This window comes from Bubalus bubalis, chromosome 1 (assembly GCF_019923935.1).
Source record: "Bubalus bubalis isolate 160015118507 breed Murrah chromosome 1, NDDB_SH_1, whole genome shotgun sequence".
NCBI classification, from domain to species: Eukaryota; Metazoa; Chordata; class Mammalia; order Artiodactyla; family Bovidae; genus Bubalus; species Bubalus bubalis.
Genome location: NC_059157.1, coordinates 89,853,172 through 89,874,095, shown reverse-complemented (window position 1 = coordinate 89,874,095; position 20,924 = coordinate 89,853,172). Strand labels below are relative to the sequence as shown.

Sequence of the window (20,924 nt, the reverse complement as noted above, 5' to 3'; positions counted from 1 at the left end):
CTTGAGGGTAGTGACAAGTATGGCTGTTGGTATCAGACAGATTTGTGTGAGAAGATGGTAGTGAACACTTCTAGTTCACACCTACTATTTGTTTTAATAAGTAAATGTGGTCAAGAACCTTAGTTCAGTAACAGCCTGTGAGATTAGATAAAGTGTTCAGAGTTGGCCTATAAAATATCAGATATGTTTGCAATCTAGGTACTTGTTTCAACACTGGGTGAGATTATAGTCAACAGGAAACGTCTACCAGAGGGGTCATTACAATAACAAATCAAGAACAGTATTTGTTACACTTTTTATAAAGTGACAAAACCAATCTAACCAAAATCCCAAACTAAAAAGTGCTTCACAGGAGTATATTAGGATTTCCAGAGAAATCCTAATCACAAAGAATTGGCTCACAGGACTACAGAGGAGGTTGACAAGTCCAAAATCTGCAGAGCTGATGTTCCTCAAGTCTGAGTTTGAAGGCCAAAAGCTGCTGAAGAACCAGGAACCGGCGGCGTGTCAGTTTGAAGGTCATCCGGCAGGAAGAGGTGATGCTTCAGTTGGAAGGCGGAATTCTCTCTTACTTGGGGGAGGGTCAGCCCCACAAGGGTTACACTGAGCTATATATAGCTTCAGTGAATTTTCATCCTGTGGAGGCTTTCTTTCTTTTTCCTCTAAATTTTTGAGTTTGATCCGAGGTCCCGCAGAATGGAACTTGCTCCCTTAGCCTTGGGATTCCTGTGTGTGGCTTCTAGCCCACAGAGGTGCATGAGCAGCAGGCGGCTGGTGTGAGGAAGCAGGGGATTTGCTGGAGTGTGATTTGCCATGCTGCGAGGCTCATTTAAAATTTCACAGCATTTGAATGTGGAACGCACTAATGGCATCTGTTTGCTTTATTTTCTCATTTGTTGTATACGCCTGACTCTCCAAACAGATAACCATGGTGTCCTTAAATGAGTATGGGAGATGTGGGTTTGCCTTCTGGTTCTGCTACTTAAACTAATGTGTATCCTTTCTGAGATTCGGTTTCATCATCTATAAAATATAAGACATTTCCTCCAGAATTATTTTAATGATTAAATGTGACAGACTATACATATTTTTCTAAATATATTTTCTAAGGAATGACAACTATATGCAATGTGGGATCCTTGACTGGATCTTGGGATAGAAAATGGACATCAGTGGGAAAACTGGTAAAAATCCAAATGAAGTCTGTAGTTTAGTTAGTTAAATTGTACCCATGTTGACTTCTTAGTTTTGATAACTGTACTATGATTATACAAGATGTTAACATGGCGGGATGCTGGGGGAAGGGAATATGGGAATTCTCTATGCTATTTTTTTCTGTAACTATGAAATTATCTCAAAACAAAGAGTTAAACAGATGCATAAGGTAGCTGTAGTTATACTGTTGTCTTTTATTAGTTTATAAATTGCCACATGTACTCTTTCCACCACTACACGCTTCACACTGGGACCAGGCATTGCAGTTGATAAGTCTGTTCCAAATGTACCATCTCATGAAACACTCAGCAATCCTGCAAGCTGGTATTCCCATTTCACAGCTAATGAAACTGAGGCTCATTAGAGGGAAGACAGGGAAGAAGAGAGGGAAGGGGTTTGTCTGAGGCCGCCCGGATGCTCCTTCCCTTTGTAAGAGAGTGCAGCCCTTAGCAGGTGGCCATTGCTGTGCATCATTACTCTGCACCCTGTTACCAGGCAACAGGTCCTGCTCACCCCCTGCTCAGTGCCTCAGTGGGCCCTGCCCACAAGCAACCAACTGTCAGTGGGTGACCATTAGTAGTCCTGCTCAGCTACTGGTCAGCACTGCAGGGGGCCCTGCCCACAAGGAACAAACTGTCAATGAGGGTCCATTAGGGAAGCGATTAAGCCAACAGTGGTGTGGTGGGCGTCAGGTATAGAGTGAGGTAAGAGGCAAATTCAGGCCTTCCCTGGAAGACCCCCCAGTTCAGCTAGCCCTGGGCCAGTGGGCAGCCTGGGGGCTGTGTCCAGCAGGACTCCAGAGCCCTCACCAGGGCCACTCGCTGGTCTTGAGGCTGTGGTGAACCTCTCCCCCACCCCTGTCTCTGCTACCTGATAGCAGTGGCCCTCTGCCTGCGTCGCGGTCTGAGGAGCCTGGTTCCACCCACCATGCCCCCCACCCTTGTTTGGATGGCCTGAGGAGCCTGAGGGTCAGCTGCATCAGATGTCTGGCTCCCTCAGCAATGACAGCTGGGCAGGGTGTGGGAACCTGGCTCTGAGGAAGCTGCCAACTAAGAGCTACCTCCTCTTAGCCAGGACCAAGACCCTGAAGGATGATAGCTATTCCTTGGGACCTTGCCCTTCCTTGTCAGAACAGAGAACAACATTTGTTTGGTAGAGATTTACAGGAACATCGTTTCCTAATCATGACCTGACCTCAAGAACAAAAGATCTGACACCAAGAAATGTGCAACAACTAAACACACTCTTCCCTCACCTTTCCTAGAAAAGGGCTTTGCTGAAAGCTTTCAGTAATTTTGGGGCTCTTAAGGGATGAGCTACCCATCTGCTTGCATGAACCTGTAATAAACCTTTATCTGTTCCAAACTTCCGTGTTTTAGTATTGTTTGGCCTCACTGTGCGTCGGGCAAATAGACTTGTCATTTGGTCATATTGTCTCTTGTACAGTCACATCAGAGGCCAGCTGGTGAAAGAAAAACTCAGTCTCCTTAACAAAAATCACACACAAGCTAGCGATGCTTTATTACACAAGGGATTTGGCAAAGGGCACATTCATTTTGTTAAAGAATCCCAACCTAAGATTCCTAGTGATCCATCTGGTGATACAGTCAACTTAATAAACAATAGCTGGTATTTACCAAGTGCTTGCAATGGGCCAGAGCCATACAAATCCCACCAGGAAAACAGGACTTTTCATTAGGATCCAGATTTAGAAAAGGCCCAACTTCAAAGATTCTGTCTTGCACAGACTTAGCACTCCCATTTCCAGAAGTTCAAAAACTTCCTTTCTTATCTAAGGGAGAAAAAAAAGAAGAAAAAAAAAGTTTTAAGATCAAGAGAGGATGGATTTGGTGAATAAATTCAACTATCTGGATTCCCTGGTATTTATGCAGCTGTTATGGCCAGAATCAGGAAGAGCAAAACCGCATTTTATTCAGATTTGAAATATTTACATAAGTAAAGGAAGAGGAACTATATAAGACATCAGTTTCATATGGATGTCCTCTTGTTTGTAGCCCTTCAAAATAAAATCTCATAGGAAAAATCTTACCCAATGGTGGTTCAAGATATCCAAAGTATGTCTAGACTATACACAGTATTTTAATACAGGGTAACTACTAATAATGACATCATCACAATAAAAATAAGTCTGGGTTAAAAGGGTTTTTGTGAATACTATTTCTTCCTCATTATTATAATTGGAAAACTAGTGGTGGCTTACTCAGATTTAACATTATAAGCAAAATCATCAAATATGCCCTCATGTGCCTGACATTAAGTTGGTTCAACTGGTTTTAAGAAACCAGTCAGTTCAGGAGACTCTGTGTGTGTGTATATGTATGTGTGTGTAGGAAACTCAGACAATGGTTTTTAGCCTAACTCACTAATCAATTAAAATCAGGTTTGGTTATTCTGAGGATATAGTTTTATACAGCAAATTAATTCAGCATATTTGGATTGCAAGCTTCTTTGATAGTCACTGTCATGATTTATTCCTGGTTGGTGACTGGCAGCCATGTTTATTACTGCACAACCCTATTCTCTCCAACAGCTACTTCTAAGCATCAGGCTAGATTGAAAGATTATCCCCATGATAACATGGTGGGTGTCAAGTCAATTGTCACATTATGACGATAATGGATGACTTTCATAAATATATAATCAGCTAATGCTGGTCCCACAAAGGTATTCAATCAGTTTTAATTCACTGAGACATCAAAAAAATTTCCCCACTCCTCAAAACATAAATTGCTCATTAAGTAAGCAGGTTTTTGGGTATGTGGAGATGCAGGCAATGAGGCAAGTTTGTGCCCCTCACCTCCAAATGCACGTCTAAGGACAAAAAGGCAAAGATGATCGTGTCTCTAAAACAAGGCACAGGGAAATACGCCAAGTCCTCCAGACCTTCCTGTTTCCCAAAGGTACAGTATAGATGTGGACCCCAGCGGGGCAGAGGCCATTGGGCATTTAATGAAGAAACAAAGCTGATTCCTATAAAACACATGGAAAGGATACAGTTATGTGTAAGGGGTGAGATGGCCTCTATAATTGTAGTTACTTCAGAGTTAAAAGAAATCATTTCAAAGGCCAGAATGTGCTGGCTCCTCATGTCAAAGACTTTATTGCTGTGTTTGAACTCAAGTTCAAATTGAAAAAAAAAAGATTAAAGGGAAGTGCTGGATTGCTGGTTACACGGTACCTCGGGAATGTCCATCATCCTTCTCAACTTCTGATCTCTCCAGTTCCAGTCAAAAATCAGAAACTTTAAGGGGTTCAAATGAAGGCCACCTGAAAGAGACAGAGAATTGCTACATTAAAGAACTCATGACATAAGCTTATTAAAAGGATTTTTTATTCCTTTGGTTGCTTTTTTTTTTCCTGGCCTCATTTGTTCTTTTCTCCCCACCCCATCCCCCCAACACTGGCAACCAATCTCTGCACATTAAGTGCTGTCCCTGTCTGATGGAAAACAAATGCAACACTCTGAGACTTGCTCTCCTTACAATCTTATCACTGATTCTCAGGGAAGCTGCTCTTGCTAAGCTTGTGAAATGCTCAAGGGCTGGCAAAGAATCAATCCCAGGCCTCCCTTTTACCAAGCCCCAGAGGGTAAAGTCTTATTCCGACAGGAATTTGGTAAGATGTATCCTACAGTTCATGAGTTTGAGTAAACTTCAGGAGCTGGTGATAGACAGGGAGGCCTGGTGTGCTGCAGTCCATGGGGTGGCAAAGAGTTGGACACGACTGAGCAACTGAACTGAACTGATCTTATTGTTCAGGGCAGAGACCCTTCAGAGGAGTTGAATCCAGTAGAGTCTGCCTGTCTCTGAAAAGGTGAATCAGCAGAAGTTTGAAGACAGGGTTGGGAGGTTAATTTCAGGCAGAAAATAGAGTTAAGATGAATGAGCTCCAAAGTCTGCTGTCCTTTGAGAAAACTGGAAAACGACTCATTCCTACTGTCTTCCTATCTATCTAGAGACAATACTGAAATGTGGGGTGGAAGGGGACCTCAGAGGTTGTCTGTTCCAGAGGTCCCAGAATTGGGCAGTTAGCTTTTCCCTACTCCCCACGTTCTGACCACTGCCCCCAAGCTGTCACATCTGGAAATGTAAATAACAAAGCCTTCTTTTATCCCGCAGCCCTTCCCCTCAATACTGGTTTATTTCAGTAATTTCCTCTCTCCCTAAAGACTTTTTCATGCTTCTTATAACTACAATGCCTCTTATTTAATACTCTCTCTGTAAATTAAAAATGATATAAATGAAGAAAGACAAAGGGTTGATAGTGTTCCCTTAAAAATAATTGACCTGATGGTGGGATAGCAAATAGGTACAGCCTCTCTGGAAGGCAACTGGACATGCTATAACATGAGCTTTAAAATGCTTGGAGTTTGACAAAATAATTCTTCTTCCATTTCAATAAAACACCAGAAACTTAAGCACAGTTACTTAAAAAGATGACAACTGTGTACCTACTTACACGAGCAAAAAAATTAGAAACAACCCAAATATCCTGCCTTAATAGAACTGTTAAACACCCATATAACTTGGAACCAATATCCAGAATATATAAAGAACTGGTAACAGCTCCATGGCAAAAAAAAAAAAAAAAAAAGATGATTTAAAAATGGGTGTAGGAACTGAATAGATATTTTTTCCAAAGTAGACATCCAAATGGTCAACAGCTATATAAAAGGAGCTCAACATCACTAACCAACAGGGAAATGGCAAATCAAATCCACAATGACCTATCACCTTTTACCTGTGAGAATGACTGTCGCCAAAAGACAAGTGATACAAGCACAGGCAACGATGTGGAGAAAAAGAAACCCATGTGCACTTCTGGGGGGATTGTAAATTTGAGCAGCCATTATGGAAAACAGTATAGATGTTTCTCTAAAAATTAAAAATAGAACTCACCCTACGGCCCAGTAAATCCCCTTCTGAGTATGTATCCAAAGGAAATGAAATCACTATCTTGAAAAGATATCTGCATCCCCTTGTTCATTGCAAAATTACTTTTAATAGCTAAGACACAGAAACAACCTAAGTGTCCACTGACAAATGAATGGATAAAGAATGTCAGTGTTCTTTGGCTCACACACACACACACACATACACACGAACATCATTTAGCCATAAAAAGAAAATCCTGCCATTTCTGACAACATGGGTGGTCCCTGATGGCGTTATACTGAGTGCAGTAAGTCAGACAGAGAAAGACAAACACTGTATTATTTCACTTATATGTTGAGCCTAAAAAAAAGAGAAAGCAAACCAAAAAATGTACTCATAGCTACAGAGAATAGATTGATGGTGGTTGCCAGAGGTGAGAAGCAGGAAAAATAGAGGAAGGTGGTCAAAGGGTAAAAACTTCCAGTTGTAAGGTAAATAAGTGCTGGGGATGTAAAATATAGCGTGGTGCTTACAGTTAACAGCACTGTACTCTGTATACGTGAAAGTTGCTAAAGAGAGTAGATCTTAAAAGTTCTCATGACAAGAAAAAAATTGGAACTATGTGAAGTGACTGATGTTAATCAAACTTACTGTAGTAATCATTTCACAGGTATCATATGTACCCATGATAAGAAAAAAAAAAAAATGGAACTATGTGAAGTGACTGATGTTAATCTAACTTATTGTAGTAATCACTTCACAGGTATCACATGTACCAATCACGCACACCTTGGTTAATACAATGATATATGTCAATTTTATCTCTGCTAAGCTGGAAAAAAGCTCAACAGGATATTATGCAGTCACTAAAAATGAAAAAATAAAACTATTTCATGACATGGAAAGTTCTCATGAGATATTGACATATTGGGTGCTGTGCTTAGTCATGTCCCACTCTTTGTGACCCCATGAACTGTAGCCCACCAGGCTCCTCTGTCCGTGGGGATTCTCCAGGCAAGAATACTAGAGTGGGTAGCCATGCTTTCCTCCAGGGGATCTTCCCAACCCAGGGATTGAACCCAGGTCTCATACTGCAGGCAGATTCTTTATTGTCTGAGCCACCAGGGAAGCATATTAAGTAGAGAAGACAGTTATAAAGTTATGATATGCAGTATGATTTCCAATTGGAGAAGGCAATGGCACCTCACTCCAGTACTTTTGCCTGGAAAATCCCATGGACGAAGGAGCCTGGTGGGCTGCAGTGCATGGGGTCGCTAGAGTCGGACACGACTGAGCGACTTCCCTTTCACTTTTCACTTTCCTGCATTGGAGAAGGAAATGGCAACCCACTCCAGTGTTCTTGCCTGGAGAATCCCAGGGACGGGGAAGCCTGGTGGGCTGCCGTCTCTGGGCTCGCACAGAGTTGGACACGACTGAAGTGACTTAGCAGCAGCAGCAGCAGCAGCATGATTTCCATTTATAAAAAGATATAGATAAATGCATAGAAAAAAAAGACTGAAAAGAAATATAGTTAGTATTAGCTGATAAGCGATATCTCTAAAGTAACTTACTTTCTTTTCTGTATCTTTCTGCATTTTACAAAGGCTCTTATAATTAGAAAATCCCCTTATTAAATAAAATAATACAATTCTGTCTGTAAGTGTTATGGGATAGCTTTTGACGTTTAGAAACTCTGCTTAATATAGCATATATTTAAACATCTCAAGTCATAAACAGCTACATAAAATGTGTTATGTGCCATTTGAATTACTTTGTTAAATTTTCAGTTTTTAGAGTGATGGAATTGTTTCTCTTTAAACGCTTTGTATATAGCCTAACATCTGTAGTCAATGAATATGAAACCATTCATTCAGTCGGAATCAGAAATAAGAGTTATTTTCCTTTTATAAAAAAATCAACAGCTCCTTAAATGATTTTTCCACTTCTTAGATGAAGTAAGGTTTCACAGTGAGTTTTCACAACTCTGTAGAACTCTAATTTCAACAATCTGGACAGCTTTGTTTTCTCTGTCTCCCTCTCTCTCTTTTAAATATTAAATATGGAGAAAAGTGACTCTGTTGCCTGGGGTGGGGGTGGGCGGTGGCGGTGGCACATAAAAACATGTGGAATGCAGTAAGGAAGAGGTGAGCCCTTGGCTAAGAGGTGGAGAACCACGGTGCATCCCTGGGCCCTCCAGCTGCCCAGCCAATCTCTCCTGACTCCGTGTCTCCTAGATGGACTACGAGCACCTCTCATCTGCTCTTTCACTTTCAACACCTTCCTGGGGCCACAAGACAAAAATCCAGCCAATCGCTGTGCAAGGGCCTTCCTCCAAAATCTGACTTTCTTTCCAACTGAAGTACAGACTACTACAGCCAGTAAAGTCTCCAACCAAGAAAGGTGGTCTCTTTAATAAAAGTAGTAACTAGTATTTGTTGAGTTCCTAAGGAGTGACACTCACTGTGTTTAGTTTTTTTATTGGCATAACATACCCCTTGTTGTTCAGTCGCTTGGTAGTGTCCCACTCTTTGCAAACCCATGGACTGCAGCACACCAGGCTTTTCTATCCTTCACCATCTCCTGGAGCTTGCTCAAACTCATGTCCATTGAGTCAGTGATGCCATCCAACCATCTTGTCCTCTGTTGTCCCCTTCTCCTCCTGCCTTCAATCCTTTCCAGCATCAGGGTCTTTTCTAAGGAGGTGGGTCTTTTCTAATAAGTTGGCTCTTCGCATCAGGCGGCCAAAGTACTGGAGCTTCAGTCTCAGCATCAATTCTTCTAAAGAATACTCAGGATTGATTTCCTTTGTGATGGACTGATTGGATCTCTCTGCAGTCCAAGGACTCTCAAGAGTCTTCTCCAACACCACAGTTCAAAAGCATCAATTCTTCGGTGCTCAGCCTTCTTTATGGTCCAACTCTCACATCCATACATGACTACTGAAAAAACCATAGCCTTGACTAGATGGACCTTTGTTGGCAAAGTAATGTCTCTGCTTTTTAGTATGCTGTCTAGGTAGGTCATAGCTTTTCTTCCAAGGAGCAAGCGTTTTTTAATTTCATGGCTGCAGTCACCATCTTCAGTGATTTTGGAGCGCCAAAAAACAAAGTCTGCCAGTTTCCCCATCTATTTGCCATGAAGTGATGAGACTGGATGCCATGATCTTAGTTTTCTGAATGTTGAGTTTTAAGCCAGCTTTTTCACTCTCCTCTTTCACTTTCACCAAGAGACTCTAGGTCTTCTTCACTTTCTGCCATAAACGTGGTGTCATCTGCATATCTGAGGTTATTGACATTTCTCCTGGCAATCTTAATTCCAGCTTGTGCTTCATCCAGCCTGGCATTTTGTATGATGTACTCTGCATATAAGTTAAAACAGGGTGACAATATATAGCCTTGACATACTCCTTTCCCAGTTTGGAACCAGTCTGTTTTCCCAAGTCTGGTTCTAACTGTTGCTTCTTGACTTGCATACAGATTTCTCAGGAGGCAAGTAAGGTAATCTGGTATTCCCATCTCTAAAAATATTTACACAGTTTGTTGTGATCCACACAGTCAAAGTCTTTAGCATAGTCAATGAAGCAGAAGTAGATGTTTTTCTGGAATTCTCTTGATTTTTTTTATGATCCAACAGATGTTGGCAATTTGATCTCTGGTTCTTTTGCCTTTTCTAAATCCAGCTTGAAAATCTGGAAGTTCTTCGTTGAAGTACTGTTGAAGCATGGCTTGGAGAATTTTGAGCATTGCTTCGCTAGCATGTGAAATGAGTGCAATTGTGCAGTAGTTTGAACATTCTTTGGCATTGCCTTTCTTTGTGATTGGAATGAAACCTGACCTTTTCCAGTCCTGTAGCCACTGCTGAGTTTTCCATATTTGCTGGCATATTGACTGTAGCACTTTAACAGCATCATCTTTTAGGATGGCCTTCCCTGGTGGCTCAGGTGGTAAAGAATCTGCCTGCAATGCAGGAGCTCTGGGTTCAATCCCTGGGTTGGGAAGATCCCCTGGAGAAGGGCATGGCTACCCACTCCAGTATTCTGGTCCGGAGAATTTCATGGACTATACAGTTCACGGAGATGCGAAGAGTCAGACACAACTGAGCAACCTTCACTTCTTTTAGGATTTGAACTAGCTCAGGTGGAATTCCATCACCTCCACTAGCTTTATTCATAGTGATGCTTCCTAAAGCCCACTTGACTTCACACTTCAGGATGTCTGGCTCTAAATGAGTGATCATACCTCATGGTTATCTGGGTCATGAAGATCTTTTTTGTATATTTCTTCTGTGTATTCTTGCCACCTCTTCTTAATATCTTCTGCTTCTGTTAGGTCCATACCATTTCTGTCCTTTATTGAGCCCATCTTTGCATGAAATGTTCCCTTGGTATCTCTAATTTTCTTGAAGAGACCTCCAGTCTTTCCTATTCTATTGTTTTCCCTTATTTATTTGCATTGTTCACTTAGGAAGGCTTTCTTATCTCTCCGTGCTATTCTTTGGAACTCTGCATTAAGATGGGTATATCTTTCCTTTTCTCCTTTGCCTTTTGCATCTCTTCTTTTCTCAGCTATTTGTAAGGCCTCTTCAGGCAGCCATTTTGCCTTTTTGCATTTCTTTTTCTTGGGGGTGGTTTTGATCACCACTTCCTATATAATGTCATGAACTTCCGTCCACAGTTCTTCAGGTACTCTGTTTATCATATTTAATCCCTTGAATCTATTTGTCACATCATAAGAGATTTGATTTAGGTTATTCCTTTATGGCCTAGTGGTTTTCCCTACTTTCTTCAATTTAAGTCTGAATTTTGCAGTAAGGTGGGTACATTTACCATCTCTGTCATTCAGATAAAGAAACAGGTTCAGAAATGTTAAGAAACTTGCCAAGTCACAGAGATGGTCGCTGCCAGATCTGGGATGTGCATCCAGACGCTTCAGTCTATAGCAGAGGCTCTTCTCCTTGACACGATATTGCTTATATATTGCCTCCTCTATATAGACTGTGTATCTACCTGCCTACTTCTGATTCAGCTGTTTTCTCATTCCTGAATGCTTTTCTTACATCTCCATACTTCAAAGATCCTATTTTAACCCTATCCATACTTCAAATATCAGTTAAAGACTCCTTTCTCTATAAAGCCTTCCTTGCAGATTCAGCCACTGAAACAACCTCTCCTTCATTTCAACTCATATAGACTCAAGTGCTGGCTTGGCCCTAGGCACTTACTGCTGTCATTCTCATTCTGTGTACATTTATCTCTTCAACTAGATCAGGAGCTCCTTGAAGGGGAAAGCCTCTGGAATCAGGAAGGCCTAGAATGAGAGAATCTTTGGAGGGGTTACGTAACCCTTCTAAGCTGCAGTTTTCTCTCTTAAGAAATAAGAATGCTAGCCTGCAAGGATGCTGTGTGTACTAAATGAGATATGTAAGGGTGTTTAGCATAGCACCCAGTACAAGTAGGAACTCAAAAAATATTTGTTTCCCTCTCCTTGCCTGGGTCTACCAAGTTTGCTACTTTTAATTGCACAGACTTCTGCATATAGTGGGTTCACTTATGCATGGCTTTCATCTGGAGAGAAATGATAGTATTTTTAGCTCTTTTTTGCTTCCAGGTAAAAGATCATCTCCATACTGAGATACTATGTTGATGAACACATTATTTTTAGACACACAGAACTCAAGGAACAGCTCCAGACAGTTATAAAATAAAGTTTTGAACAAGTCATTTGGAAATGAGCATTTAAGAGAAATACTTTAATCTGTCTGGCAGGTAGAAAAATGTACGAAGATCATCAGTAGGCCAGAAGGTTTTTAGGCTACCGGCTTTGAGAAAGTCATCAAACTATAAAAACCCACCAGTGGATGCTATCTGGAATACTTTCTGGGTAAAGCACTAAAAGGAAATGAACTCATGAGAAATGTTCTAGAATACTTGAATTTCATCCATAGAAACTGCATTTTCTTTCATCATATTTTCTATACCAGCCCTCAACTGGAATGGGAGCCTTGGGGAGCCAAGACTCAATTAAGTGAGAGGGAAACACTCAACACATTAGCTTACAAAGTCCAGAGGCTGCAAACTGGTGTAATAAACTGTGAATCCACCAACCTGCTTAAAGCAACTGGAATGTGAATGTGTTTAGATGGGCACACATACTGTGGTTTGCAACAGTCCTTATCATTCCCCACTGTACTACACCTGCTGGCTGGTTTTTCGAGACTAAAGGCTGAGCTTCCAACCCTGAATTAACTAAAAACACAGAGGTCTGGTCTCACTGCATCACACATGTGATTTCCAGACTCACACAGGGTAAGGCAAACACTCAGCTCTGAGTAGGAGTATTACTACCTCTTTTCATACCTTGTTTAATGAGTTCTTTAATCCTCCCTGGAGTTCCTACACCCAGGTGTACCACACGCTTCTCCAGCAATTTTACCTGCTCCTGGACCTATTTCAAAATGGAAGAGAAGGGAGAAAAGAAGAGTCATTAGATAGTTCAATCACAGCCCAATTTTAGAGCATTTAAACTAAAAGCTAAACAGCAGAAGTGAAACAGCAAAAGGAGCTTCTCCTGTTTAGGGTCAACTTCCAGGGCAAAGAAGGTTAACATCAAGACAGAAGAGAACATCTCCCTAGAAAACTGGTTAAGCCTCAGCTTCTGTACAGGAATATCAGAGCACAGAGGAATGGTGACTGTTGTGGGGACAAAGGCAGGGAATGCAAAGAAAATCAGACTGGGTGTTAAATATGTAAGGAAGGCACCAAAGAACACGCTGGCTAAGGAGATAAGGTAAAGCGGCTGAAGCGAAAAAACTGAGGCCCGGAAGCGGTCCTGAGGCATTGCTTCCGCTCCTCACCAGGAACCACAGGCCCTCGCTTACCTTTATGTGTTTTGCGAATAATTTCATAACTTTGCTGTCTCCTTTGAATGTAGTCATTGACCTAATGAAAAGAAATAGATTTACTCATAAGAAAACTCACTCATTCAGGGCCATGCCAACTACTTATGTATTACCCTTTGATTTATTTAAAAGAATATGTGCATTTATGTGTGTATGTATGTGGATATACACACATACACAGAAATCCTGATTTTCAGCCCATCTCTGGAACAAAAGTGGGGTGGCCTTTATTCAGGCATGCATCTGGGTTGGCTTTTAACTTTCAGTAACAAGGTTAACTTTACTTAGGTTTCCTTGATTATTGAAACATGTAGACTTGCCTTTTACTGGTATTAAAATGAAAACCACAGTCTCAATATGGCATCACTCATGCTAAAAGCTCATGATACTGAACCCAGATTTAATATTTGATCTAACTACAGTTTCCACTTCTCTCAGAAATGTAATCTTAATCAACCAGTCTGAAATTTCTGGTCAAGCCCCAGTAAGGCAACCTGTTCTGTGGGCCTCTCCAACCCCCAAAGGAAGCTAAAACCTTGCTGCTTCCTCCCCCACCCCAAAAGATGTTTTGGCCTAAAAATAAGTCGTTCTGCTCTTGTGTGCTCTCCCAGTCATTCTGCTCTCCCCTTGCTCCACCCTTTTTCCAAAAAACTTTCCACTGTGCACAACCCCTTGGAGTGCCCTTCTAGTAGCTAGATGGGATGCTGCCTGATCCACGAATTGTTGAAAAAGTCGATTTGACCTTTAATTTACTTGGTTGGATTTTGTTTTTTAACACCTTTAAGACAAAGGTTCTGTATTTTAGATCCCTGGCAGAGAATTTATCTTCAAACTCTGCGGTATAGTTCTCACCCAAAATTTGGTTGTGAGAATCTTAGCGTTGATGTCAGCCTGTGCTCCCCGGAGCCCAAGGCCATGTACAGAGGTCTGTGTGTGGCTGCCCCAAGGGCTCAGCCCTGCATTCAGAGGAGCCCCCTACTTTAATTGACTTTGCAGAGTGAGCTTATCTGTAAAATTTTATATGTGGAAATGCTTCGGGTATAAATGTGTAAAACTGGGTATAAAAGAATAATCTTCTAGTTGATGTTTGGGATGAGAACATGGGAATGCTGCTCGGAATATTACTCTCCTTTATATATCACTATTATACTTGAGAAATATTACTGACCAGTGGGAATATATGAAGTTACAAAGTGGTGACTCATTCTACACAAATTCTGTTGCACTTGAGTCTGTACTTAACATGTGAGCTTTCTCTGTGGCGAGGTTAACTAAGAAGACAATTTAGGGGACATATTTAATATAGCTTATGGTTCTCAAGAGAACAGGTAATCTTACAAAATTTAGAATTATTCAATATTCGCCTTTATGAATAGGGTTCATTGTGCCTGCTCAGAAATCACCTTCTGCAAATCACCTGACCTTGAAATGGATCATAATATTACTGAAGACACAGAAAAACACTGAGAATTGGCAAGTGAAGTACACCACCACAGTACTTCTATGTCCTTTAGAAAGGCATTTATGTACTCAAATCGATGTGACAACTTGTTTTTAAGAAGCCACCTTCAGGCCAACCCCTTTGCCACTAGTGTTTGAATCTGAAACAAGTTCTGTGGCGGCAGTTTTTTAAACACTGAAAAGTCAATGTGAACTCCTATGATTTCAGAGCCAGCAAGGACAGCTGTCCAAAAGCAGTTGGAGTCTTGAAGATCAATTATGTTTAGAGCAGAAAAAAGGAACACTTCTGTTTTACTGAGAGGGAATTTTACAATTTAATATAAGTGCCGAGCAGGAAAGAAGGATTTGAAGGACTATTAACAATCATTAAAAACTACTCATGGTCAGATTACTTCATTTAGAAAAATAGAGGCTAAATAACTACCAAGAATCTACTTTGCACCTTAGTCTATTTGATCAAGTTCCTTTTTCTTCAGGACTTGGATTCTCCTTTGTTTTGTCTCTGGTCAAAGCTAAGCAAGAGCCTGGCTCTGGGAGAGGGTTGAGTCCCAGTAAATCCCATTCTACTCTGATGGCTCTTCTTTGAATACTGAATGTTATTACAGATTCAGTGGAAGCCTTTTTGTTTATTCTACAAAAGCTACAGTAAATGAAAAGGTATGTGAAAGCACTTAGTAACACTGCTAAGTAGCTTCAGTCGTGTCCGACTCTGTGTGACCCCATAGACGGCAGCCCACCAGGCTCCCCCGTCCCTGGGATTCTCCAGGCAAGAACACTGGAGTGGGTTGCCATTTCCTTCTCCAATGCATGAAAGTGAAAAGTGAAAGTGAAGTCGCTCAGTCGTGTCCTACTCGACTGCAGCCTACCAGGCTCCTCCGTCCATGGGAATTTTCCAGGCAAGAGTACTGGAGTGGGGTGCCACTGCCTTCTGTACCTATAAATTATCTATAAAATGTAATTTTTATATGTAAATTTTTGGTCCATTTGGCATTTTTCTTGGTATAAGAAGTGAGATGTGGATCCAAGTTAATTTTTTCAGATGGCTACCTGGTTGTTCCAATACCAATTATTAAAGTCTATCTTTCCCTACTAATTTGTCACTTTTGCCATATTCTGTACATATACATATGGGTCTACTTATGAACTTAAAATTCTGCTCCACTGTTTTGACCTGTCATGCACATGCCAGTTCCATACTGTTTTGATTATTGAGATTTTGTAATATGGCTCTTAATAAAACAATCTGGTGGATACTATAGGCCTTCATTAGCATTCTCTTTTAGAATTTCCACAGCTATTATTTCTTCTGTATTATATGAATTTAGAACTATTTTATCTAGTTTAAAAAACAACTGTAGGGATGGAATGGGGAGGGAGGAGGGAGGAGGGTTCAGGATGGGGAACACATGTATACCTGTGGCGGATTCATTTTGATATTTGGCAAATCTAATACAGTTATGTTAAGTTTAAAAATAAAATAAAATTAAAAAAAAAAAACAAAACAACTGTATAGAAGTTTCATTGGAAATTATGAAATTTGTAGATTATTCTAGGTAAATAGATATATTTACATCAAATTTTCCAATTTAACAACATGGTTCACCTTTCTGTTTAAGATGTTCTGCGTCCCTTGTGTAATATTTTCTTTATCTAAATTTTGAGAGGTTTATGCATTGGTGTTCTATTTTTTCTTGTTATATGGTTTTAAATTAGATCTTTTCTTTCATTTATTTCTCCAAATTGGTTATTGCCTGTATAATCTCCCAGCTTTTACCCTTGCCCTCTACAAAGTGTGTTCTCCACACAGGAGCTGAAGAGAAACTTTAGAATAATAATTCAGATCATGTGACTCCTCTGCTCAACTCCTCCAATGGCACTCCATCTCAGGGCCTTTTGTATCTACTATGCCCTCTGCCTGGAACACTCTTCTCCCAGACATCTGCTTGGCGTTCTCATTCACTGTGTTCAACTCTCTGTCCAAATGTCAGTCTCCTAAGAGAGGTTTTCTGCAATTATCCTTTTAAAAGCAGCCCCCATTCTCTTCTATTCCTTTGCCATGATTTGTTTTTTTCTTACATAACTTATCACTACTTGACATTATAATGTGTATTTTATTTGTTTATCATCTGTTTCCCTCACTGGAGAGTAAGTTCCACGAGAGAGGAGACTCTGTGTATTTCCTTCATTGCTACATTGCCAGCAAATAGAACATATCAGCTTGGCATATATTGGTTACTCAGAAAACATTCACGAAATAGAACAGGTGAAGCTTCCAACCTAATGAGCTCCACAGCTCGGATGGCAGAGCCACAGATAATCAGCATCAGGACTGATTTCTTCTCACTGTGGTTTTTCCGAAGTTTCACCCATTTGGGGCAGACTGAAAAAAGACCATAAGAAAAACATTACCCTACGTATAGCAAAATAAGGCCTCCAAAGTTGAATATTGTCCAATTACTTCACTATTATTTAATATAATGAGCATTGTTCAGATACTATTCTCTGGTTATGTTAGATATTAAAATGGAACATCATTAATTTATACCACAAAACATAAAATATGCTAAGTAACTAAATGTGACCAGCTTTAGAACTAAGTAAAAAAAGTTTGTACCAAAAAAAAAAAAAAAAAAAGACAAAGAAAACTTAATAATCCAGTGAGACTGATTCTATTACTACCTGCATTTACATTTGCTGTATTTGAGGCTAAGAAAGGTTTATGAACTCAAGTTGAGTGTCATTGGAATTGGTTAGAATGTGAAAAAAGAATGCTAAATTACTATATCTAAACTAGCTCATTATTGGAAACAATAAATGACTATCTAGCATGAATAATCTAATTATTACTGCCTACATACAATGAAAAAGACAAAGTCAGACTGAGCAATAGCCATGGTCTGAGTTCTGAACATGGGAACAGAATTTCAGAATCTCAGAGTTGAGGTCAAGATCATAGTCCCACTTCCTTGTCTTTCACATAACAAAATAGAGTCCTGGAGGAGTCCTCAGTAACTTGTGCCAAGTCAAACATCAAATTGATGGGGTACTTGGGATGAGAACACTAATATATTTCTCTGGATTCCAAGAGCAATACATCTAATGTGCTGTACAACAAAAACAAGACCAAAACTCAAATCCCCAAAACCAGAGAAAAACAAGAAAAAATTAAAGTAAATAAAAATTAATATCAAGATGGACCTAAAAAACATCAATTTAAAATCCACTTAGGATGGAAACTTCATTTTAAATTTGAGGTTTTAAAAGTTTTTATTTTAAAGAGACAAACCTCATGTTTTAATGGAAATAACAATTTGATGAATAGTTTTTTAAAAAATGAGTTTACTTACCTTCTTTTAGATATGATGAAAGACTGTGAGTTAAATCATTGGCCTTGAGGAAGCAGGAGTCTAGAAATATGAGAAGCATAATTTGTAGAGGATTTTGCAAACACACACTTGAAACATTAAATGTGAATGATTTGGGAGAATGGCATTGAAACATGTAAAATATCATGTATGAAACGAGTTGCCAGTCCAGGTTCGATGCACGATACTGGATGCTTGGGGCTGGTGCACTGGGACGACCCAGAGGGATGGAATGGGGAGGGAGGAGGGAGGAGGGTTCAGGATGGGGAACACATGTATACCTGTGGCAGATTCATTTTGATATTTGGCAAAACTAAGACAGTTATGTAAAGTTTAAAAATAAAATAAAATTAAAAAAAAATGTGAATGATGTATTCTTGAACAGGTTGGACAACATTAATGAGTTGAGGACTCACTTATTTTAGAGTGTTGTCTAGCATTTGAAACAAAAGCAGCACCAACAATGACTTTTTACTGCCGATCATTTTTTTTTTTTGAGCTGTGAGTTCAGTTTTATTTGGGACAAAACGAGGATTATAGCCTGGGAGACAGCATTTCAGATAGCTCTGAAAAACTGTTACAAAGAGGTAGGGAGGAAGGTCAGTATACATATAATTTTAGTAAAGGGAGAGTACATGCAATCAAGCACATTTTTTTGCAGAAAATTTCTGCTACTACTAGTCATATGAAGGTTACTGCTAGTCACAAAGAGCATACACTCACCATGAAGGCTTTTCTAGATATGGAAAGATGCGAGAATTGGGCTCATAAAATCGTCTCCTGAAAATAGTCTATCTGAGGACCTGTTCTGCCAGTTTTTCCAGAGCACAGGGTGCCTTATTTCTTTTTTTTTTAATATAAATTTATTTATATTAATTGGAGGGAGGCTAATTACTTTACAATATTGTATTGGTTTTGCCATACATCAACAAGAATCTGCCATGGGTGTACACGTGTTCCCCATCCTGAACCCCCTTCCCACGTCCCTCCCCATACTATCCCTCTGGGTCATCCCAGTGCACCAGCCCCAAGCATCCTGTATCCTGCATCGAACCTGGACTGGTGATTCGTTTCACATATGATATTATACATGTTTCAATGCCAATCTCCCAAATCATCCCACCATCACCCTCTCCCACAGAGTCCAAAAGACTGTTCTATACATCTGTCTCTTTTGCTGTCTCTCATACAGGGTTATCGTTACCATCTTTCTAAATTCCATATATATGTGTTAGTATTCTGTATTGGTGTTTTTCTTTCTGGCTTACTTCACTCTGTATAATAGGCTCCAGTTTCATCCACCTCATTAGAATTGATTTAAATGTATTCTTTTTAATGGCTGAGTAATACTCCATTGTGTATATGTACCACAGCTTTCTTATCCATTCGTCTGCTGATGGGCATCTAGGTTGCTTCCATGTCCTGGCTATTATAAACAGTGCTGTGATGAACACTGGGGTACATGTGTCTCTTTCAATTCTGGTTTCCACGGTGTGTATGCCCAGCAGTGGGACTGCTGGGTCGTATGGGAGTTCTATTTCCAGTTTTTTAAGGAATCTCCACACTGTTCTCCATAGTGGCTGTACTAGTTTGCATTCCCACCAACGGTGTAAGAGGATTCCTTTTTCTCCACACCCTCTCCAGCATTTATTGCTTGTAGACTTTTGGATCGCAGCCATTCTGACTGGCGTGAAATGGTACCTCATTGTGGTTTTGATTTGCATTTCTCTGATAATGAGTGACCTCAACAGACATTTTTCTCCAAAGAAGACTGCCCATCATTTTTTAGAGTAGTGAAACAGAAGCTTGTTGTACATTCAGTGGACTAATGAAACATTTTTATTTTCAAATCCATGGAAATAGGCAATATACAAAGGTAAAGCTGAAACAGCTAATGGATCTTTGCGGAGATGCCCAAACTCACCAGTCACCATAGACGTGCAAATTAATATAAGATGAGATAACATTTTGCATATACATTAGAATGGCAATTGTTAAAAAGATGTATAATCTACCAAGTATTGCTGAGAAGGTAGGATGATGGAAATTCTTGGGAACTACAGGTGGAAGTATAAAGTGGTATTGCTATGCTGGATAGTAATAAAATTAAGGTGTACGTTGTGAAGAAAGCTGAGCGCTGAAGAACTGATGCTTTTGAACTGTGGTGTTGGAGAAGACTCTTGAGAGTCCCTTGGACTGCAAGGAGATCCAACCAGTCCATTCTAAAGGAGATCAGTCCTGGGTGTTCATTGGAAGGACTGATGCTAAAGCTGAAACTCCAATACTTTGGTCACCTCATGCGAAGAGTTGACTCATTGGAAAAGACTCTGATGCTGGGAGGGATTGGGGGCAGGAGGAGAAGGGGACGACGGAGGAAGAGATGGCTGGATGGCATCACCGACTCGATGGACATGGGTTTGGGTGAACTCCGGGAGTTGGTGATGGACAGGGAGGCCTGGTGTGCTGCAATTCATGGGGTCGCAAAGAGTGAGACAAGACTGAGCGGCTGAACTGAACTGAATTGAACTGATATCCCTATGAACCCAGGATTACATTCCTGGAATGTAATGGAAAGAAAGAAACATTATGGAAAGAAATTCTCGTGTAGTATATAAAGACACACTCAAAACAGTCATACAAGTATTATTTGTAATGCTGGAGAACTAGAAGCAACCTAAACATCCATATAGGAGAAAATGCAGGAGCAATAAGTGGTAGATGAAATCACTGGAATACTATGTAGCATTTTAGAAGCAATGAACTACATGTACATAAAGCTATACAGGCATCCTGAAAAAATGTTCAGGGAGGAAAGAGAAAGAGAGGTGCAGCACAACTTCATTTAAATAAATTGTAAAAAGCTTCCACATGCAACAATATGACATATGCATATTAAAAAATGTACAGTAACCCATTAGAGTTGATGCCTATGGAGAAAGGAAATTGGAGTGTGGGTGGGGAAGAGCAGGAATAATACATCAAAATACAACATTAACACAACACAGCACAACACAATGAAAGACAATGAAACAAACTGCAATAAAACACAGGGGCCTTGATCAACCAATGATGATCATGGTCTAGCAACTCA

The 20,924-nt window shown here is 40.2% G+C and overlaps 2 protein-coding genes across 4 annotated transcripts in view; both read right to left on the bottom strand.

Annotated features, from left to right (window-relative positions):
- The window catches only part of LOC102394148 (cell cycle control protein 50C), a 28,700-nt gene extending 26,110 nt beyond the window's left edge, over positions 1-2,590 (bottom strand). Inside the window, exon 1 of the mRNA XM_025282537.3 lies at positions 403-2,590. The gene's annotated coding sequence lies outside the window, so the exon portion shown is untranslated. The remainder of the gene's footprint in view (positions 1-402) is intronic.
- Positions 2,591-2,712: 122 nt separating this feature from the next.
- The window catches only part of CMSS1 (cms1 ribosomal small subunit homolog), a 389,262-nt gene continuing 371,050 nt past the window's right edge, over positions 2,713-20,924 (bottom strand). For all 3 annotated transcript variants that reach the window (XM_025282546.3, XM_025282542.3, XM_025282539.3), the window contains 6 exons: positions 17,816-17,875; positions 16,746-16,848; positions 12,987-13,047; positions 12,466-12,553; positions 4,415-4,503; positions 2,713-3,007 (listed from right to left, as the gene is read on the bottom strand). In XM_025282546.3, coding sequence (XP_025138331.3) covers positions 2,924-3,007; positions 4,415-4,503; positions 12,466-12,553; positions 12,987-13,047; positions 16,746-16,848; positions 17,816-17,875 — 485 coding nt within the window. In that variant the 3' untranslated portion in view covers positions 2,713-2,923. The remainder of the gene's footprint in view (positions 3,008-4,414; positions 4,504-12,465; positions 12,554-12,986; positions 13,048-16,745; positions 16,849-17,815; positions 17,876-20,924) is intronic.